Genomic DNA, 20,014 nt, shown 5'->3' on the forward strand with positions numbered 1-20,014 from the left:
CAGCTCACCATTGTTTTTTAAAAAGTGTATCTTACATAGTTTCGAGGGGATGTTGTAAAAGTGAGCCTGTTGGTAGAGATTGATAGAAGTATGTAAATCAAGGATTTTGTGAGCTGCATCCTCTAGAGGTAATGAAAGGTTATTTTTTAAAAAGTAGTTCTTGACAAACCAAGTGTCTTGGATTAAAACCAGGTAGGGTGCCGAAGAGAGTTTATTACGTGAGTCTTTATCACTGTCACTGAGAGCAGAAGCTGACTGCCTGCAGGGGGACTGCCTGGAGGGGACGCGGCAGGGCTGGGGGGGGGAGGACGTGCAGGGTGCGGGGTGCAGGAGGGAGGCTCCGCCCCGGAGCAGGAGCAGGGCTGTCCCCCCCCTTCCGGAAGCCCCCCGGTGCCCCCCCCCCCCCCCCCCGCCTCTGCCGCGCCTTCTCCCTGAGCCACTGGGAAGACGTGGGCTCGCGCGCCTAGGAGGAGAAATGCCCGGGGCCTCCAGTTACGGCCCTGACGCGGGCCCTCGGCGGTCCCCGCGGCTCCCAGCGGGCTCGCTCTCTCCTTTGTTGGACCCCTTCCCTGCCCAGCCCAGGCCGGTTGCCGCAGCACCGCCATCTTTTCCTTTTCCGTCCTTGCCCGGCGTCCCCTTCTGGAAGACCCCAGCCCTCCGCAGCCCGGGAGGCGGAGGGGGCGCCCGCCCGCTGCGCCCTGGCCCTTCCGCAGCTCTCTGGCCAGCTCCCTGCCGGTCCCCACGAGCTCCCAACAGCTCAGCGCCCCCCCCCCCCCGCTTCTTCCTCTTCCTTCACGGAGGCGAGGCAGGGTGTGAGGCAGAAATCCCTCCGGGTCCCAACTGCTCTCCCCAGGGCCCACCGAGTAGCCTGGCATCTGTCCTCGGGGCGGCGTCTCCCCTGTAGGGCGAACAGCCGCACCTGCACGGGGCTCTGCCCCCAGGCCTCTTGCCCTGTGCCGGGACCCCTCCCTTCGTCGGTCACCACCTCCTGTCCCTTCAGCCTCGGTCTGCATCACTCTGCGCACGTCCTCCCGCAGCTCAACAAAACCTCCTCTTTGGGCCCCCCATCCGTCTTTCTGTCCCCCTGTCTCTCTCCTTCCCTCGAAACGCTGCTCTTTGCACGTCGTTTACGCTCACTGTCTAACGTGCGCCTTCCCGTGTTCTGTTTGGGTAGTTTTGAATCTGCCGTTCCTTCTGCCCTCTATGCCCTGCCATGCATCTTTAGCTAGCGAACACCGGCTCGTCTTGGAATTCTCGGCGTAGACCTCTCTGGAAGGCCTGCCACGACTGCCGGCCTGGGTTCGGGCTTGCTCTTGTGTGCGCTTAGCCTCCCGTTCTTACCTGTGCCGTAGCCGTCCGAGTGTAATAATAAATAATACGAATATCAGCGGGTGATTGAGCGCTAGCGGAGTGGTCGGCAGGTGGTATCGTGATTACGTTCGTAGTAACATCATACTCCAGCGCCTCACTTTGTCCTCAGGGGAACTCTGAGAGATGCGCTCATCTCGATTCTGTAGGTGAGGAAACGGAAGCACAGAGAGGTTAAGCAACTTGCCCAAGGTCACACAGCTGATAAGCATCAGAACCCAAGCATGTCCCCCTAGCGCCTGCGCCATTTACCTCAGCGTTACAGACCGGTGGGTCTCGCGGATCACGCAGCAGAACCACCTGGAGGGCTTGTGGAAACAGATCGCCGCCCCCATCCTCAGGGTTCGCCACTCAGTACGTCTGGGGTGGGAGACGGTGCCTTTCCAACAAGCCAGTAGGCGATGTGGATGCTACTGGCCCGAGGCCGCACTTGGAGAACCACTGCTGCGGCTGCCGGTCACTTGATTGAAATCATCCCTCTCCAGCTACAATGGGAGTTGCTTCGGGCAGGATCCGGTGATCTTGTTGTGTTGTGTTGTGTTGTGTTGTGTTTTCTGTCCATATTGCCGGCACCTAGCAAAGCAGTTCTGACAGGTCGTAGGCCCCCAAGAACTGTTTATTTGAATGAATGGAGGAATGAAGGGAAATGGTTCCAGCCTCCGGTTGAAGTGTATTGTTTCCCCGAATGAAGTTTCTGTGTATTTGAAGAATTCTCAGGTTTTATTAGTCCCGAACCTGGTTGGCCTGTACGGGACATGCACTCAAAGGTTTTGTAAGGGTAACTGTCGATGGCCTGAGTTAAAAATACTTTGAAGCCAGAAGTCACATCTGTTATATCTGGCTCACTGTTCTTTCCGGAGTGGAATGCTCACTGCCTAGGAGTTCGCACCGTCATTCTATGCAGAGAGGCTCTTTGGCCTTTTAGCAGATTTGAAACTTTCTTTCCTAAAATAGCATTCTCCTTGACGTAAACCGACTCCGTCCTAAATGTGGTGGCTTATAAGAATGGTAGTACATTTACTTGCGGGTAGTAAAGCTTCTGAAAACGCCTGTATGGCATGAGTAGTTGAGTAGGAGGCTGGGGCCCCTTATCTCAGCCAGCTCGGCTCTGTGTCACCAAAACCGGGCGTCAAGTGGGAAACGATCTTTCTGATGGCTTCAGAGCTTCCCTTGTTTCTAGTAGTCAAAATTTGGCTTCTTGGTGCTTTTATGTTACTTTTCTTTTGAAATAGAAACTATTAATAGCTTGTATTATATATAATAGGTCATCTATGATGCCATTCAAAACCTGGATAAGAAATTTGATGTCATTCATGGAAAAGTTTCAAAAATCCACCGTTTACGTGTGAAATCAATATGGCAAAATCGCGTGAGTGTTATAAAAATATTTTCTCAAGTGTAATCGACCTCTGGTTTATAATGATGCCAGTCAGTTAGAAATCAGAGAGATTTTTAGCAAGGCTAGATTGATATTAGCAAGGCTAAAGATTGATATTAGCAATTAGCAAGGCTGATTGATATTTGCTGTTGCAACAGATGGGAGACTAAAACTTTTGGAAAAATGCTAAGGTTTAGGTTTGAGGAAATGTGTGACAATGAATATGTTTATAAGTATAATGTATAAAATTCAGTTAAAATGTAAAGTTGTGAAACAAAAATCATATAATCAACATGGAGCATTCATCTTTAGTAATAATAAAGCTGTGTTACATAAAAAATACAGTAAAACCTTGGATTGCGAGTAACTTGTTCTGCGAGCGTTCTGCAAGACAAGCAAACATTTCTGATAAATTTTAACTTGATAAACAAGCGATGTCTTGTAATACGAGTAGTGTGTGATGCCTAATGTCCCACGGTCACAACTGAGCCAATGGTTCTTGAAATTCGCTTTGCTAAACAAGTGCTTTGGATTGCAAGCATGCTTCCAGAACGAATTATGCTTGTAAACCAAGGTTTTACTATATATTTACTACTTCCGTTGTTTCCCTTTTACTCACTGACAGTTGGTTTATGCTGGGTTTGTGTCATTTCAGAAGCCATTTGGATATGCATACAAAACTTACAATTACCTGCTTTCCAGAAAGATGAGGTTTCAGAAAATGAGGAAAAGGGAGACTTCTTTCTTATCTGAACCTAAAAGCTATAGCCCAACTATTCCAGTAGAAAGACCCAACTATGATTTCCAGAGCAGCTCTCTAGAAACATCTTACCATGCAGAGCCAGAGTCCCCAGAACGGGATCTAGAGTCAGTCTACCAGCGGCAGGAATCGCGCATGAACCAGAGTCCATCGCTTCTCTCCATCTTCACTGCACAGTCACACCAGCCATATTTCACACCCGATCCAGTACAGGAGGGCTCCTCTTGCATACCTTGCTATGATACCCCAGAGGCCCACAGCACCACCAGTCTCTTCTTACCTATCCAAGCATCCACGGCGATACCTGAAGGCTCGTTGACACAAGCTGATCCCGGTTCACCAGAGAACCCTGACATGATGGCTTTTCCAAGTTCACTGGAAAATGAGAGGCTCGGCCATACTGTCTCATCCCTTCACATCCCAGGCAACTTTGGTGAGTGTGAAAGGACACATATTACGAGTAGCATGATTTAACCTATATTCCTCAACATGCTTGATGCAAGACCATTTCTCCCGACCTAACATCTCTTTCAGGATAATGACCAGGTCAGGTTTGATTTGTCTTTTTCTCTCCCACTGAAGCTACAAGTTCACCAGTTGGAAATAATCCACGTGTCCTGAGAGACTTCCCTGCGGACCCTTCAACCTGGTCTGTGGATGAAGTGATCCTGTTTCTGAAACAAGCAGACCCTCAGACACTCACCCCTATCGCTGACCTCTTCAGGCAACATGTAATGTATATTTTGATTTGGTTTTCCTGTCATGATGCTTTGCTTTGCTTTGCTTTGCTTTGCTTTTTAAAGTAAGCTCTAACCCAACATGGAGCTTGAACTCACGACCCCAAGATCGAGGGTCGCATGCTCTACAGACTGAGGAAGCCAGGTGCCCCTGCCGTAATTCTTTTGAATGACCTCTGTGCAGGCCTTTCTGTTGGATAACAATTAGGACAGATGGTGGGAAAACTCTACCAACCGATTTTCCATGTGTGAGAAAGTTGACTTTGCCCAAAGTTAGATCCGTAAAGGCTGGATTTAAATAGGAAGAATGTGACAGGCTGTCCTCCTTGTTGTGATGCCCAGTGAATCCAGCAGCTGATTGCATTTGGCTCAGTTCTGTTAACCTTACATGCTTATTGACAATTTGGGATGCTGATACTTTCATGCCATTTACAAAGCCGCATCCCGGGCTAAATTTTTGGAAGTTCTAGTTGTACTTAGTAGAAAAAGTACAGAAGCTGCCTGACAAAGACAGTCTATTAGGGGTTTCAGGTCTTTCCAGACAGTACAGTTTTATTTTTAAACCAGAACTTATAAAAACCAAATAATATTCTTCAGCAGCATCAGTTGGTCAACTAGTAAAGAATTTGAGGAGGATGCCTTGTGACCATCAAGTCGTATTTTTATAGTGTTTCCTAAAGAGTGAAATTAGTGGCCACATATTTGATGTAATGTGTTCAGTATGGCAAGGAAATCATTAGTTTTTAGCATCTAATTAGCTTTAGACAACTGATTAGCTTTCAACATCAAAACACTGTATAGCACATTTACAGTTTGTATTGATGCTGACATATTCCAGGCTGTTCTAAGAAAGTGAATGGCCATCTGAAATTCATTTCTACCATTTATAGTGTTTTACTCTTTGTCACAGATATGCAATATTTTATTCAACACAGTATTTAAAGTTAGGTAGTAGTTTGCGGGGCACCTGGGTGGCTCAGTTGTTTAAGTGTCCGACTCTTGGTTTCATGAGATCACGGTTTCGTGAGTTCGAGCCCTGTGTCAGCGGTGCTGACAGCATGGAACCTGCTTGGGATTCTCTCTCTCATTCTCTTTCTGCCCCTCCCCTACTCATGTGGTCTGTATCAAAACTTTCATTAATTAAGCAAATAAGTAAATAAAAAGAAAGAAAATAAAGTTAGGCAGTTTGCTGCTTAGGACATTTTTAAGATATTAGGTGAACTTTTCTTTTTCTTAAAATTCTAAGTAAATTTACAAATGATCAAAACATGCTTCACTGTACAAATTATATTTGCAGTAGTTTTCGTCAGGCCGATGCATACTTTCATAGAGAATACACATCTGGAATGAGCTGCTCTCTAGTTGGTATTGCATGTTCTTATATATAAAGAAATCGCCATTCCGTTAAAAGATGAACAGATGACTAATTATTGTCATTTCCTTCTGTCTCAGGACATTGATGGGAAGGCTCTGCTACTCCTCAAGAGTGACATGATGCTGAAGTACATGGGGCTGAAGCTGGGGACCGCCGTGAAGTTGTGTCACTACATTGATGGGCTTAGAGGAGAAAAACACAGTGACAATTGAAAAAATGTTTCTGTACACTTAGCTTGGCCTTCATTTAGGGAGACCAGTGCCATCTTGGGGTAAAACCGTTTCCCTGCCCTTTAGAAGTTGTTATTGTATAGAAGGTTCTTCTACAAACAGGTCATATCCAGAATTGCAGGGCTCCATTACAGTCTAGTCTACTATTTTAGAAGCCATTTAACATGTTAGTATTGGCATATTCACATTGGTTGTTGGTTCTTTACATCTTTTTATTATTTCATTATACAGTTTACAAATGTACTTCATGCAGGAAACAGAAACACCTCTAATTTCTGTTCATCTTTTTCTGTAGAACCAAAATAGCTGGATCCCAAAGAGAAAATATCAGGGACTGGCAAATTCTGTAATAAAACCCATGAGCCTTCCTTACAAGAAAACTTAAAAGACGCAAATATAGATATCATCTTTCTACAATATTTTATGTTTGTACTGCAAGGTTCTGTTCAAATTCTGTCAGCTTCCCAAAAGGGAAAGCCATAGAAATTATTTTCCTTTCTATTATTATTTCTACATGTTATATTCCTATTTTTTAAAAAAAGGCAACCTTATAAGCTTTCTTGAAATATTCTTAGCAGTTTTTGGGTAAATTATAGAGTAGTCATTTTATACAAGAGATAGTTATTTTACAACTTCCATATTTTGCATAAATTTGGACATTGCACCAGGCATTCAATGCTCACATATCTCTATAAAGGTGTCTATGTCCAGATTTTTAAAAGATGTTATATTTTAGTCTGTGTTTATTCCTCATAAGGATACTGTTTCATATTTATATTTTATTCTATATACGAAGTATACGCACAAGTACATCTTTTCTTTTTGAACTTAAAATAGCACTTTGTACCTCCACATAGGTAAATATTAACAATATTTAGTGAGATGTTTTTATTCTGTTAAAAATACTCACATTATTTGCCATCACTACTGATACCTCTGACCTTACTCTTCAGGGTTTCCTTCCAGGGAAGTTCTCTGTCTTATGCAATGTTTCTAGTTAACTGCTTTCTGAGCCAATTATCCTACTAAATTTGGGAAGATATGTTACTTCTGATTGGTCATTTTGAACTTTATTTTAAAAATTAGAACTTTCAAGTGAAAATGTTCATTTTTATTGTTTTGTTATTTATTACCTTGTATAACATTTGATGTTATATTTATAAGCTGTGAGAATTGGTGCTAAGTGTATTAGCCATTTGTTATTAAATGCCAATAAAATGTTCACCGGGGGCAAAAATGTACATTTTCCTTTTAGAAAACCAAGTGTGCTTTATAAACACATGCAATTATTTACTGGGCATCTGTGATTTAAAAGGTGCTTTTATTTTTGTTTTTCATTTCTTTTATTTCTTATAAGACCAGATTCTATTTTAAACTTGATTTTCTCTCAAATTGTGTGAAGATGCCGGTGCCCGGTTGAACAGTCCTCAGGTGTGTTTGTATGAATACTATGTTTTACAGTTTTCAGATTTAAAAATTTAATAAAGTTTAAAAAACACAATAATTAATGTCAGAGCCTCAGACTTGAGTTTATTCGCTTTCACCACGTGACATTAATGCACGCACTTATTAGGGTTGATGAAGAGGCACTCTAGTAAGTTCGTGGGTTTCTGTGTCCAAATACTTGAGTTTTAACACTGGCCCTCGTCCTACATTTAAGCGGATCCCTCGCAGGGGGGCCTGATCTCTCGTAGGGCCTTAAACCGGACCCCGGGGGAGCAGTGCGACGTGACCTCGGGGAGCTTCACACATCTGTCCTCAAAACCTGTTGCCCGCCGTGGTATTGCTTGATGATGGGAACGAATGTGCCAGAAAACGCCAGTGCCCCCCGCGCATCTCGTCTGCCCTGAGTTCCACGTCTGGCTGGCAATTCTGGCTGCTCCTCTGCCACCGGGAGCCCGAAGCCGTTCTGCCTTTGTGCGTCCAGTTGTCCCAGCTTACGGGTGGCCAAGCCTGAGAGGCAGGGGCCTGGGCTCGAGTCGCCTTCGGCGTCTGACCCCTTGTCCCCCGCCCCTGCACCAGGAGCTACTGCTCCATGCCTTTGAACCCAGAAGCTCCTACCGCTGCAACAGCGGGTCTTGTAGTTCATTGGGGACGATGGGGCCCTCCCTCGCGGAGGCTCCGGGGCTGAGGCGAGAGTGCCCGGAATGGGGGGGCCGGGGGTACCTCTTCGCTGAGAACCTCTCGTTCTGCACTGTGTGCTTTGTAACCTCTTAGTCCAGAGAATATCACGCCACGTGAGGCTCTTGTGAAGCGTCGGGGCTTTCAAAACCGATCTTTCCGCCGGTTTTGCCTCTCGGCGCATCCTTCCGGCAAATTCCGCAAGCTGAGCCCGGCGGCCCTCTGGGCGCGTGGAGCATTTGCTTTCGTCTTTGCACGATTGCTAATCGTTGCAACGTCTTAAGATGTGCATTCCAGAGGAGGACTTGCCACCCTTAAACCCAGGCCCCCTCTGTAGGCATGAAAAAGCCATGCCCTTCTGTAATGTTAGAGATTGGGAACTCAACGTTATAACTAGCTAGGCACGATGTAGTCGGGAGGCAAGATACCGCGTTTTCAAGCTACGTCCGGGATTGTATTCCCAGTCGGCCGAGTAACTGAAATAGGTGTGAAACTCTGGGGCTGTTCGCACAGTGAGGTGCTGGGACTGGCTTCTATTTAAGAAGTCCTCTGAGGCGGACCCAGGGAGGGCTCCAGGGTATGGAGGACGTGCCGCCCAGGGCTCACGTTCAGAACGCACGGCAGACGGTGTTCCTCCCTTGACCTCCCGACATGTCTCCTCTTTTGTCCTGAAGGTTGTTGAAGTTGAACCTGGAAAGCAACTCTCCACGGTGAGCATGCACTTGGAGCATGCGCTCTGATCGAGCTCGCCCGCTGTCCTTGCTATACTAGAGGCACCTGGAGAGACGGGACTATCTTCTCTGGCTTTGGCGGCGCTAGCAGCCCAAGGGGCCACGTTTGAGGACCAAGCGACCTGCCTCCTCCCCTCAAGCTGCCTAGAACATAATCGAGGTGACCGAGCGTTCATGGAAATGAGAGCCTCAGGATGCGTGTGATACAGCACGTGAGCCGGTTCCTAGCGACCACGAGGGAGAAGCGTCCTAATACTCCAGTAATTCTGTGTCCTGCTCTTCAGCTGAAGAACCAAAGCACTGAATCAAGCTCCTTCGTTTGGGGAAATAATCCCTCAGGGGCAAGGGGACGGGCAGGGCAGCCTATGGCCTCAGGAAGCCCCCCTCTGCCTTTGGCGTCACTGTTGCACCTGCCTTTGGCTGGCCCTCGCCGTTCAAGTGCACTGACGTCGGGTGGGGTATACATACTCCGCGAGGCACAGAAGCCAATCCATTGGGAGGAGGACGAATGTATTACATGTTCCTTTCATTATTTTTTTATTTATATTTTTTAAGATTAAAAATTTTTTTTAAGTATTTATTTTTGACACAGAGAGAGACAGAGCATGTGCAGGGGAGGGGCAGAGAGAGGGGGGACACACAGAATCTGAAACAGGCTCCAGGCTCTGAGCTGTCGGCACAGAGCCCGACGCGGGGCTCGAACTCACGGACCGCGAGATCGTGACCCGAGCGGGAGTCGGACGCTTAACCGACCGAGCCCTCAGGCGCCCCCCACCCACCTTCCTAAGTTCTCCCCTGTGCAGCCCGGAAGTGGCATTTCCCAGGTCCCTTTTCCAGTAGGGGGCTTAGATTCTCCCACGAGTGAGGAGGAAGAAGGGATGGAGAAGCAGTTTTTCTGTGGTGGCTGCCTGGGACAGCCTTTGGTGTCAGCAGCAGGCAGACGTGCATTTGACCAGTGGCCTCTGGATGTCGTCCTGACACTTACCCACTTCATCGTGCAGGAGGCCGAAACCACTGAGCAGGCTTCCCTGCAACCCCTGTGCTCCCCCATCTCTAGAAACTGCCTCCCTCATCTTGGCCCCCTGCCTCCCAGCAGCTATAGAAGCTTCTGGTTCTGTAGTAAACCACTTCCATTCTGCAGACTGAGAACGTCGTGTGTCCCCTCTCAGTCTACCTCCCTCCCTATAGAAGCTACCCACTGTTGGGAGGGAAGAGTAGAAGTTCCACAGGGAGGCCCTTTCTGTTCTCTAGTTTAAATAAGCGAGTACCTTTCATCAGACCTAGGACTCCTGTGGTCTCAAGATGCGCCACTGTCTTATGGACCAAATAGGAGAGAAGAACGTGGCCTATGGAATTGCACACCACGATCATATATGCATGCAGGCAATCTCATCGATGTTAGGATGTGGAAAAAATGGGTGGGTTAAGACATAAAATGTCGGGGCGCCTGGGTGGCTCGGTCGGTTAAGCGTCCGACTTTGGCTCAGGTCATGATCTCACAGCGCGTGAGTTCGAGCCCCCCGTCGGGCTCTGTGCTGACAGCTCAGAGCCTGGAGCCTGCTTCGGATTCTGGGTCTCCCTTTCTCTCTGCCCCTCCCCCACTCACACTGTGTCTCTCTCTCTCAAAAATAAATAAACTTTAACAATTTTTTAAAAAGACATAAAATGTTAACTCTCAAAAGCTGAACAGGTAGTTTTAAAAGGTTAATGCAAAGAAATGAAGAACTAAAGGCCGATAACGCAAGCCCAGTGAACGAACGGCCAAGAAAAGAGCAACGCTAGTCTGAGCTTTGGAACAACCACAGCCCGGAGGAAAACAAAAGCAATGTGATCAGATCTGCCGAAAATTCACAATTATCAAGACTGAAACGTGAACGGACGGCCAACAGCATAAGCAGAGGGTCTTGCCATGAGTGTATATTTTACCTTTAGGCACCAGCTGATGCTAGACAGAAGCCATCACGCTTAGCAGGTCATTTAACAATTTCCTTACATCCAGCAAAGAAACAAAAGAGGGAGCTGGAATGATTCTAGATTAACACTGTCTTACAGACATGTCGTCCAGATGCCACGGGTAGACTTTGTTCAGATCCGGATTAAAAGACGCCAGAGGTAGGGGTGCCTGGGTGGCTCCGTTGGTTAAGCATCTGACTCTTGATTTTGGCTCCGGTCCTGCTCTCACGGTTCGTGAGTTCAAGCCCTACGTCAGGCTCTGCACTGACAGCGCAGAGCCTGCTTGGGACTCTCTCTCTCCCTCTCTCTGCCCCTCCCCCACTTGTTCTCTCTCCCTCCCTCTGTGTCTCAAAATAAATTAACAAAATTTATTTTAAAAAGCCAACAGTAAAAGGCGTTTATGAGACAATCCAGGAAAGGCGAACGCCCGGTGGATATTAGATGCCAGTAAAGAGTTACTCATTTATGACCATGTGGCCGCGCCAGACTGTAATGGTGACCAGAAAAGTCTGTGCCCCACAACACCAGGAAATGGATCTTGGTAAACAGCCGGCAGTCTCAACCATACGTCGTGATCCCACTGGCAAAATAGAACACACTCATACCTTTCTGAAATTTGCCAATTTCCTGGGTGCCCCCCTTCTCCCCGCCTCCCCCCCCTGCCATTATGCTCACATGCCTGGGTCCTCTAACCCTCCTTCCCTGCCGTATTTTCTCCATAGCACTTAAACTTGGGACTGATTATATTAGTTCTAGCCCTCGCCTCTTCCTTTCCCTGTAAGAGGATCTGGCATCCGTCCATTGGCATGGGGCTCGCGGTTCCTTCTTGAAGACAAAGTCTATCGCCCACGCCGTTGTTGACCCTGAACTCTGCTTTGGCCAACGAGACATAAGTGGCCCTGAAGCACATCAAGTGCCAGCAGAAGCGTTACGATGGCTTCTTGGTCATCTCTCTCCCATTCCCCTCTGCCACGAGCACAGCTTGTGCCACACAGGGGCTGCTCCTTCAGACTGGTTTCGGGAGCAAGAAGGCATGTTGGGGCGGGACCAGGCCAACCCACCGCCTCCTACACAGCGTGTGAGTAATAAGCCGATGTGTGTGACTTACTGGGTTTGGGAGCCTCGGTAGCACAGCTCAAAATAAGGTGAAATGTAGCCGATGCACTTGCTGCCATCGTGTTTATTTGTACACCGGATGTCCTCCCCGCTAGAACGAACTCTTCATAAGGGCAGTGAGTCTCACTCGTTTGTTTCCTGTGTCCTCAGCGTCGAGAAGGGCACCTAACGCGAAGCAGGGCCCAAGTATTTGTGCTCTGACTCATACTCCCAGGAATCAAATGTAGCTTGATTTTTTTTTCCTTTTTTTGGGACCGAATTCATCCTAGCCTTTCCGCAAGTAGGAGAGTTAATGAGTTAATGTCCTAAATTGCCATTTGGCCTTTAGATCATTTTCTGCTTGGTCTTACATACGTAGTGCCAAGCTTTGAAACTAGAGGGAGAAAGAGTGAGTTACCAGAGAACAGTGTGGCTCTGAAGAGAATTAACAACTAAGTTCCCAACCCGTCATCTGGCTTAACGTGACATCTCGGTACCAGCCACGGACTCACTCCTGCCACCTCACTAAAAGTCTGTAAGAAACTGAACATGATGGAGATGCACGGTCCCCCCGAAAACCAAGATGGGCAGGCTTGCTTTGGCTACGGTTCCGGAAATATTTCCACTAAGTCTATCTAAGGTCCCGGGGGCTGGAGTGAGAAAAGTCCTGTGTCATCCATTTGAAGATGTACTCCCCCCACCAGCGCGAAAGCGCGTCTGGTTTCCGGGCGTGTGTGACAACCCGCGGCATCTTCAGGTCTCACAAAGTACGGTCATTCGTGGCCCTGCCATGCTCTGCCCCTTGCCTTTTCATTTCGTTAGGTCAATTCCCAAACACCCGGCAAACCTTAGAAAAGGAGGCAGAGGGAGTGAGCCTCTTTGGGGAGGTGAGCGAGAGACCCCACGGGCCTAGCGTTGCAGGTAGAAGCCACAACAAGAGCGTCCCTGGTAGCGGCGGGCGCGCACTGGCAACGGGATTTTAAAGTGTATCGAAAAAAGTGTTTAACGTGCATTTTAAAAGATGGGAGGAAGCACCCCCGGAAAGGTGCTAAATGCTTGGCAGGCTGCCCGGCAGGGAAGAGTGAAGGAAAGAGTTTGCTCCTTCACACCTTAGGCACCTTCCTGTCTAAGTGAGAAGAGAGCATCGCCCTCCGGGGGAGGGTGGGTGGCTCAGTCGGCTGAGCGTCCGACTCTTGATTTGGGCTCAGGTCTGGATGCAGGGTCGTGGGATTGAGCCCCACGGTGGGCTCCACGCTGAGCCTGCTTAAGACTCTCTCTCTCCCACTGCCCCTCTCCCCCGCTCGCTCGCACGTGCACTCTCTGTCTCTCAAAAGAAACAAAAACCCTCCAAATACTTGGGTAACTTACAAATGTCCAAAATGTGGCAAAGGCGAGGTAGGCATGAGATACGCCAGGTGACCTTTGCCCGGTTGCGGGTGGAGGATGAGCCACCCGCCCGAGGAAGTGTCGCTTGAGCCCAGACCGGAAGGACGACGAGCGGGGGGCGGAGGGACGTGTGCTTTCAAGGCCAGGGCCACTGAGCAGGGGTGAGCTGCTATAAACACGCCCATGTCTCTTCCAGTAGATTTGCGGTTCTTTCTTGTTTTTTAACGTTTAATCATCTGAGAGAGAGACAGAGACAGAGACAGAGAGAGACAGAGACAGAGAGAGAGGGAGCATGAGCTGGGGAGGGGCAGAAGGAAAGGGAGACAGAGGATCTGATCTGAAGCATCGTCAAGTGCACAGCCGACGAGGGGCTCGAACCCACGAGGCATGAGATCACGACCCGAGCCGAAACTGAGAGTTGGGCGCTTAACCGACTGAGCCACCCAGGCGCCCCTGTGGTTCTTCTGAAGACATCATAAATACATCCGGTGAGCATCTTATCAAAAAGCCTTTACCTTTTTTCCTCATGGGAAAACAGCGGTGCCCACATCATTTGCTGAACAATCCATCCTTTCCCGACTAGTTGCAAAACCTCACCTTCGTCATACATTAAATCCTGAAAGAAAACTGATAAGGAAGCATGCAAATGTTCAGCTTGACTAGGTATGACACTCGTACGAATGAAAACAGGATGCGCGTTATTCTTCCCCTTTTATCACATTAGCAAACATCAAAAGCAGTATTAATTATTCATGCTGAGGAGAAGCGAATTCGGTACAAACACATCCGAAGGGCAGTTTGCAAATATCTATATGAAGCCTGACTAGGGCCACAATAAGGGGATTTTCAAAATTAAGTAGAGGGGACTTATTCATAAGGAAAGGCATTCGTGCTCCGTCCATCCAAGTAGGTCACGGGAGTGGATGTGTAGGATGACTCCCTGGCGGATTCTATTGTGTGTTTATATACAGATGTGTTTACATTTCTAGAAGACATTTGGGAAGATATACACAAACATGTTTACAGTGGGCGTCTCTGGGTAGGTGGGATTCTGGGTCTGTTTCATTTCGTTGTGCTTATCTTTACTTTCTGATTTGTCTGCAGTGTGTTGCTTTTACAATGATTGTTTCATTACAAAAACACAGGCCATATCATGTTCAAATCACTGTGGAAGGTAAAAGAAAATAACACATTGCCATTTAGTGGGAGGCAAAACCGTAACAGGAAAACATAACATATGTCAGAGGGTCACTTTAGTTGAATGGGACGTACAAATAGATTAAACACCCATATTAAAAAGATTCAAGGATGGGTTCTACAAACAACTGTATGCATTTACCTACCTTGTCATTTGCTTTAAACATTACAAATAAAGGGCTGGGCAGGCGGTGATCCGCAAATAAACAAAAAGTGGGCCGCGGTGACGATCCTGATCCCTGCCAGGTAGAATTACAGGCAAAGAGCAGTCAACGCATCTGGAGTCCTTACATTGGTAAGAGGTTCGAGTACAGGGAAGGCAGACCATAAACCAGTATATGTGATCAATTACATCGAATCCAGAAGGAGGAATCAACACCAGGTAGACCATATGGGTACTCGAATAGAAATGCAATAGAAAAAAAAGACCTGATTGTATCTTTCAGCCTTGAACATAAGTAAGCCAAATTAAAGGGCAGATATCGGTAGATAAAGGGTAAAAAGGTATTGTTGATACACATTAGACTCACAAAGCGAATTCACTGTTTTCAGGGACGCACGGAACGTTCACCAAATTGAGGACGGACCGAGGTCGCAAGTGCACCGTGCATTACAGAAAGCAGAGTTACTACGGGCTACAGGCCGCGACGTAAAGTGAGAAATTGAGGGGATAGTTCTGAGACACCACCGACAAAAACGATCATCACGCCTACCTTTCTAGCTACAGCTTCTTTCCCGAACGTTCTCCTTGAGTGCCAGGCCTATACCGTCGTCTCCCCTTACCCACGGACTTCGGTTACCCGAGGTCAACCAGGGTCCGGAAGCAGATGATCCTCCGGGAGCACCATCAGGTCAACAGCAGCCTGACGCCAAGTCACAAGGCCTGCGTCTCCCGCCTCACTTTATCTCATCATTGACACAGGCATTTTGTCAGCTCACAGCATCACAGGAGGAAGAAGAAGGGTGAGTGCAGCACGAGACATTTTGAGAGACAGACAGACCACGTTCACGTAACTTTCATTATATTGTTACAATGGTTGTATTTTGTTATTTTTTTAAACTGGAAAAAATTGACTTATTTATTTATTTTGAGAGAGAGAGAGAGAGAGAGAGAGAGAGAGAAAGAGAGAGAGAGAGTGTGTGTGTGTGTGTGTGTGTGTGTGTGTGTGAGGGGCAGAGAGTGAGAGAATATCCCAAGCAGGCTCAGCGCTGAGTGGAGAGCCCGGTGTGGGGCCCCATCTAATGAACGGGGAGATCGCGCCCAGAGCCAAAATCAGGAGTCGGAGGCACTGCCTACTTTATCATTACTTACTGTTGTTCATCTCTTCCTCTGCCTCCGTGAGAAAATGAACTCCATTTGAGGTATGTATGTACAGGGAAATCGTGGTATATATAGTGTCGGGTACTAAGCGTGGTCTCGGGCTCCCGTTGGGTGTCTTGGAACGTGTCCCCTCGCGGTTAAGGGGACTGCCGTACAGCCGGTTGTCTAGTGACGTCTCCACCCGCGAGCCCAGACACATCTCATCCTCATCACACCCAACTCTTCTCCTGCCTTCTCTTTGCCAATCCACCCCTCTCCAGTCCCGTGTTGTCAACAGCACGCCGTCCACTCTCGCGTCCGGGCCCCTGACACACCGACTGCCGCTGTCGTCCTCGCCGGCCGCGGCCCTCAGGTCACCAGGTCCTGCACATCCTACCTCCCGCGACTCTCTCTGGTCCCCTGGGCCCCCCAGTGTGTCGTTCCCCGAGCTTGCTGCCAGATGGCATCCCGGAAATGCTCAATTTCCTCCCTGTGAGCACTTCCAGGGCTGGTACTTTTATTTATTTTTGTATTCCCAGGGTTTAGCCCAGCATCTCCCGTGTAGAGATACTCAAATGTCGGTTGAAAAAACAAAAGCACACAAAAGCCAAATTTCTTCTTAAAACATGGCCCCATTTCCAGTATGTCTCCCAGTTAAAGATAAACTAATTGTTACTGATGTTTGTACTTCATGAATCCAAGTGTGGCTCCCCACTACCACCATGGGACACGTCACATATGTTTGAACAGTCACGAAAGATGAGTGATCCAGAGGATTCTTGTGACCAAGGCAGACGCGCCTTGTAGGAGAACTGAGGAAATCCTGACCGTTAAGTATGAATATACCGAAAAATTTGTCCAACTCATGAACCAAGTGCTTTGAATAAGTGGCTTGGTGTTCCGGGTGTGTGTGTGTGTGTGTGTGTGTGTGTGTGTGTGTGTGTGTGCTTAACTAGGATTTGAAGATCTAACTGTGACCTGTACACACTGAAGTTTTAATAAAGCTGTCCTACGTCCTATAGACAATTTATATCTTATGTCTCCAAACCAGTTGGTGGCTGATGCCATTTTGTTTGAGCCAGGCTACTCTTTTTCTCTACAATGGAGAGGCCACGTTTTTCATGCTTTGGACTTGGAAGTTAAAAATAAAAGTACAAAGGGTCAGAGATGTGCTTATTGTTGGTATCTCCAATAAAACACCTGTTTCCATCGGCTCTGTCAACTATTCCCTTCTTTTTAAAAAGCTTTGTGATAGTACATTTCAAGAACCTGTAAAAACAGAAGAGTAAAAGGAGCCCCAGACCGATCACCCAGCTCCAATAATGATCAACTCATGACCAGTCTTGTTGCATCCATACACCCACCCACACCCCTCATTTCCAAGTTGTTTTCAAGCAACTATGACTTACCACGTAATCTAAACAGGTCAGTGTGTATATCGAAAAGATAAAGAGACTTTTAAAAAAGTAACCCTAGGGGCGCCTGGGTGGCTCAGTCGTTTAAGCGGCCGACTTTGGCTCAGGTCATGATCTCGCGGTCCCAGAGTTCGAGCCCCGCGTCGGGCTCTGTGCTGACAGCTCAGAGCCCGGAGCCTGTTTCAGATTCTGTGTCTCCCTCTCTCTGACCCTCCCCCGTTCATGCTCTGCCTCTCTCTGTCTCAAAAATAAAGAAACGTTAAAAAAAAAATTTTAAAAAGTAACCCTACTATTGTCACACTTTAATAATTCATTTCTAACGCTATTCTGTAAGGAAAGGAACCAGGGCTCCTCGGAGAAATGTCTGACCCTAGGACTGGGGCAGGGAACATTCCAGGTGAGTCTGGAGCATCCTGTAGTGTCAGAGGGATGTGCTCCACAAAGCACCCACGGTGGGGCATTTCAAAGCGACACAGGGGCCAAGTGAAAGAGCTCCCAGCGGTTCGGTCTGGAACAATTTGAGCAACAAGTGAAGTAGTGTAGGATTAGAACCTAGCGTGTGAACGAACGAAATCCCCACGAGTGCACACTGCTGTAAATGAGGGAGCGAGGAAACAAACAAATGGGGGAGAAGAGACAGGAGAGCCCCAAATTCTGTAGATTCTCACTCTCAAGGGTGGAGTACTGCTCCCCACTCCTTAAGTGTGGGGTGTGCAGAGACTTCCTTCCAAAGAGGACAGTGTGGACAGGGGCAGAGTGTAGGTTTCCAGTGGAGAGACCCGATAAACACGACCTCAGCCAGGTGATCAGGGTCAACGGCACCAGCCATCGGTCATGCTGATAGCACGTCCCTCCGAGACAATGTAATGAGAAGGGCATTTCACCCCTGCCGTCTTCCTCCCCAGAACCCATCACCCCAGTCCCATCATGAGGAAAAATCACCCGACAAATCCCAGCTGGGGAACATTCTTCCAAATACCTGACCAGTCCTCCTCAAAACTGCCAAGGTCATCAAAAAAAGGAAAGTCAGAGAAACTGTCGCAGCACAAGGAGGCGTGCACGGTGAGTGAACACGATGTGGTTTCCTGCATGGGATCCTGAGACAGAAACAGGTGAAAACCAAGGAAATCTGAATTCAGGGTGGGCTTTTGTTCGTAATAACGTGTCGATATTGATTCATTCTTTGTGGTGAATGTACTACAAGACACTAGCAAGCGGGGGAAATGGGTGTGGGTACTCTCTCTACTATCTCAGCACCTTTTACCTAAATCTAAAACTATTCTAAAACTTAACAATTTAAACAATTTAAAACTTAACCACTCCTTAAGATCACTAAACATCCATGCAGGATTTAAATTTGTGATTATCCCAATGTCATCTTTTTTAAAAAAACTTTAAATGTTTATTTTTGAGAGAGAGAGAGAGAGAGAGAGAGAGAGAGAGGGGGGGGGAGGGGCAGAGAGAGAGGGAATTACAAAACCCAAAGCAGGATCCAGTCTCTGAGCTGTCAGCACAGAGCCTGATGCGGGGCTCGAACCCACATACTGCGGGATCACGACGTGAGCCGAAGTCGGACGCTCCACCGACTGAGCCACCCAGGCGCCCTTGTCATCCTTCTTTTTCACAGGTTGATATCCTACCTCTTTTAATTGTCTGTTATAGTGCTGTCCAATAGAGATATAATTCGAGCCATACACGTAACTTAAGTTTCCCAATAACCACGTGAAGGAGTAAAAATAGGGGCAACTGGGTAGTTAAGAGTCTGTTAAACATCAACTCTTGATTTAGGCTCAGGTCACGATCTCACAATTCATGAGATTGAGCCCTATGTCGGGTCTGTGCTGACAGCACGGAGCCTGCTTGCGATTCTTCCTCCCTCTCTCTCGATGCCACATCCCCTGCTCTCTCTCTCTCTTTCTAGCTCGCTCATAATATTTAAACTTGAAAAAAAATAAGTAAAAATAAACAGGAGTTCCTGGCTGCTTCAGTCAGTGGAGTGTGATCTTGATCTCTTGATCTCGGGGCTGTGAGTTTGAGCCCCACATGTGGTATCAGGTTTGCTTAAAAAAAATTTAAAGAAGTAAAAATAAACAGGTAATATCAATTTTAGCATTATGATTTAATCTAACATATCTAAAATATTATCATTTCAGCATATAAGTAAATGAAATTATTAAAGAGATAGTATACACTGTTTTTGTGTCTTGTCTTTAAAGCTCGATGTGTGTTTCGCACTTGGAACACATCTCATTTCAGCCTGGCCCCGTTCACGTGCTCACCAGCCACGTGTGGCTGCAGCATTGAAAGGCCCCATCGAACAGGTCAGATGTGGGTCTCTAAGTCCCAGACCAGCAGTATCAGCTTCACCTGGGAGCTTGTGAGAAATGCATATTCTCGGGCCCACCCCAGACCTGCAGAATCAGAAACCAAGAGTGGGGCCGCCCATCTTTATTCTTTGATTTCTCAACTTTTCAGAACCTGGGAGCAGGGGCCGCGGGGCGGGGTGATATTTCCTGGAGTTTGGAAATCTCAACATGCAGCATAAAGTTGGTATCTAATACCTCTCTCTCTCTCTCTCTCTCTCTCTCTCACACACACACACACACACACACACACACACACACACAGAGTCAATTATCAGGTTCTGTTGCTTCCTTCTGTAGCACACAGCTAAGTCTCTTCATCCCTTTTGGCATCATCTCTGCTGTAGTATTTTATACACACAAGTTACCTGTGTTCATGGTCAATCCTTCCTATCCTCTTCAGGATGTTATTCACCATGAACCTGAAATAAATTTTTACGTCAGCTGGATACATTTGTAAACTTGTGGCCCTCTGAACTCTAATAGGATTCTCCCCTACCTGGCCAATCTCGTTTCTGGCTGTGTCCTGGCCCACACACTTCATACCAGCCAAGGCATCTTCATCCTCTTTCCATTTTCCGTACTCTCTTATCATTAGACTCATA

The 20,014-nt window shown here is 47.4% G+C and overlaps 1 protein-coding gene and 1 long non-coding RNA gene across 3 annotated transcripts; one reads left to right on the forward strand and one right to left on the reverse strand.

Moving 5' to 3' along the window:
- Window positions 1-1,604: 1,604 nt before the first annotated feature.
- LOC121026215 (sex comb on midleg-like protein 1) lies at window positions 1,605-7,356 on the forward strand (the record flags this gene model as incomplete). The annotated part of the gene is made up of 5 exons (XM_040469084.1): window positions 1,605-1,722; window positions 2,633-2,737; window positions 3,402-3,939; window positions 4,089-4,237; window positions 5,696-7,356. Coding segments are annotated over 5 exons (1,045 nt in total), but the record flags the coding sequence as incomplete, so codon positions are not given.
- A 5,700-nt stretch (window positions 7,357-13,056) lies between these two features.
- LOC121026214 (uncharacterized) lies at window positions 13,057-15,440 on the reverse strand. 2 transcript variants are annotated; one of them, XR_005788308.1, is made up of 4 exons: window positions 15,045-15,440; window positions 14,478-14,570; window positions 13,650-13,761; window positions 13,057-13,370 (listed from the first exon to the last, which is right to left on the reverse strand). It is a non-coding gene; the product is annotated as an uncharacterized LOC121026214 (long non-coding RNA). The 2 variants fall into 2 exon arrangements; XR_005788307.1 differs by having other exon boundaries at window positions 13,057-13,761.
- Window positions 15,441-20,014: the final 4,574 nt, after the last annotated feature.

Source organism: Herpailurus yagouaroundi, unplaced genomic scaffold (genome assembly GCF_014898765.1).
Source record: "Herpailurus yagouaroundi ecotype Mexico unplaced genomic scaffold, PumYag 67808, whole genome shotgun sequence".
Classification (NCBI taxonomy): Eukaryota; Metazoa; Chordata; class Mammalia; order Carnivora; family Felidae; genus Herpailurus; species Herpailurus yagouaroundi.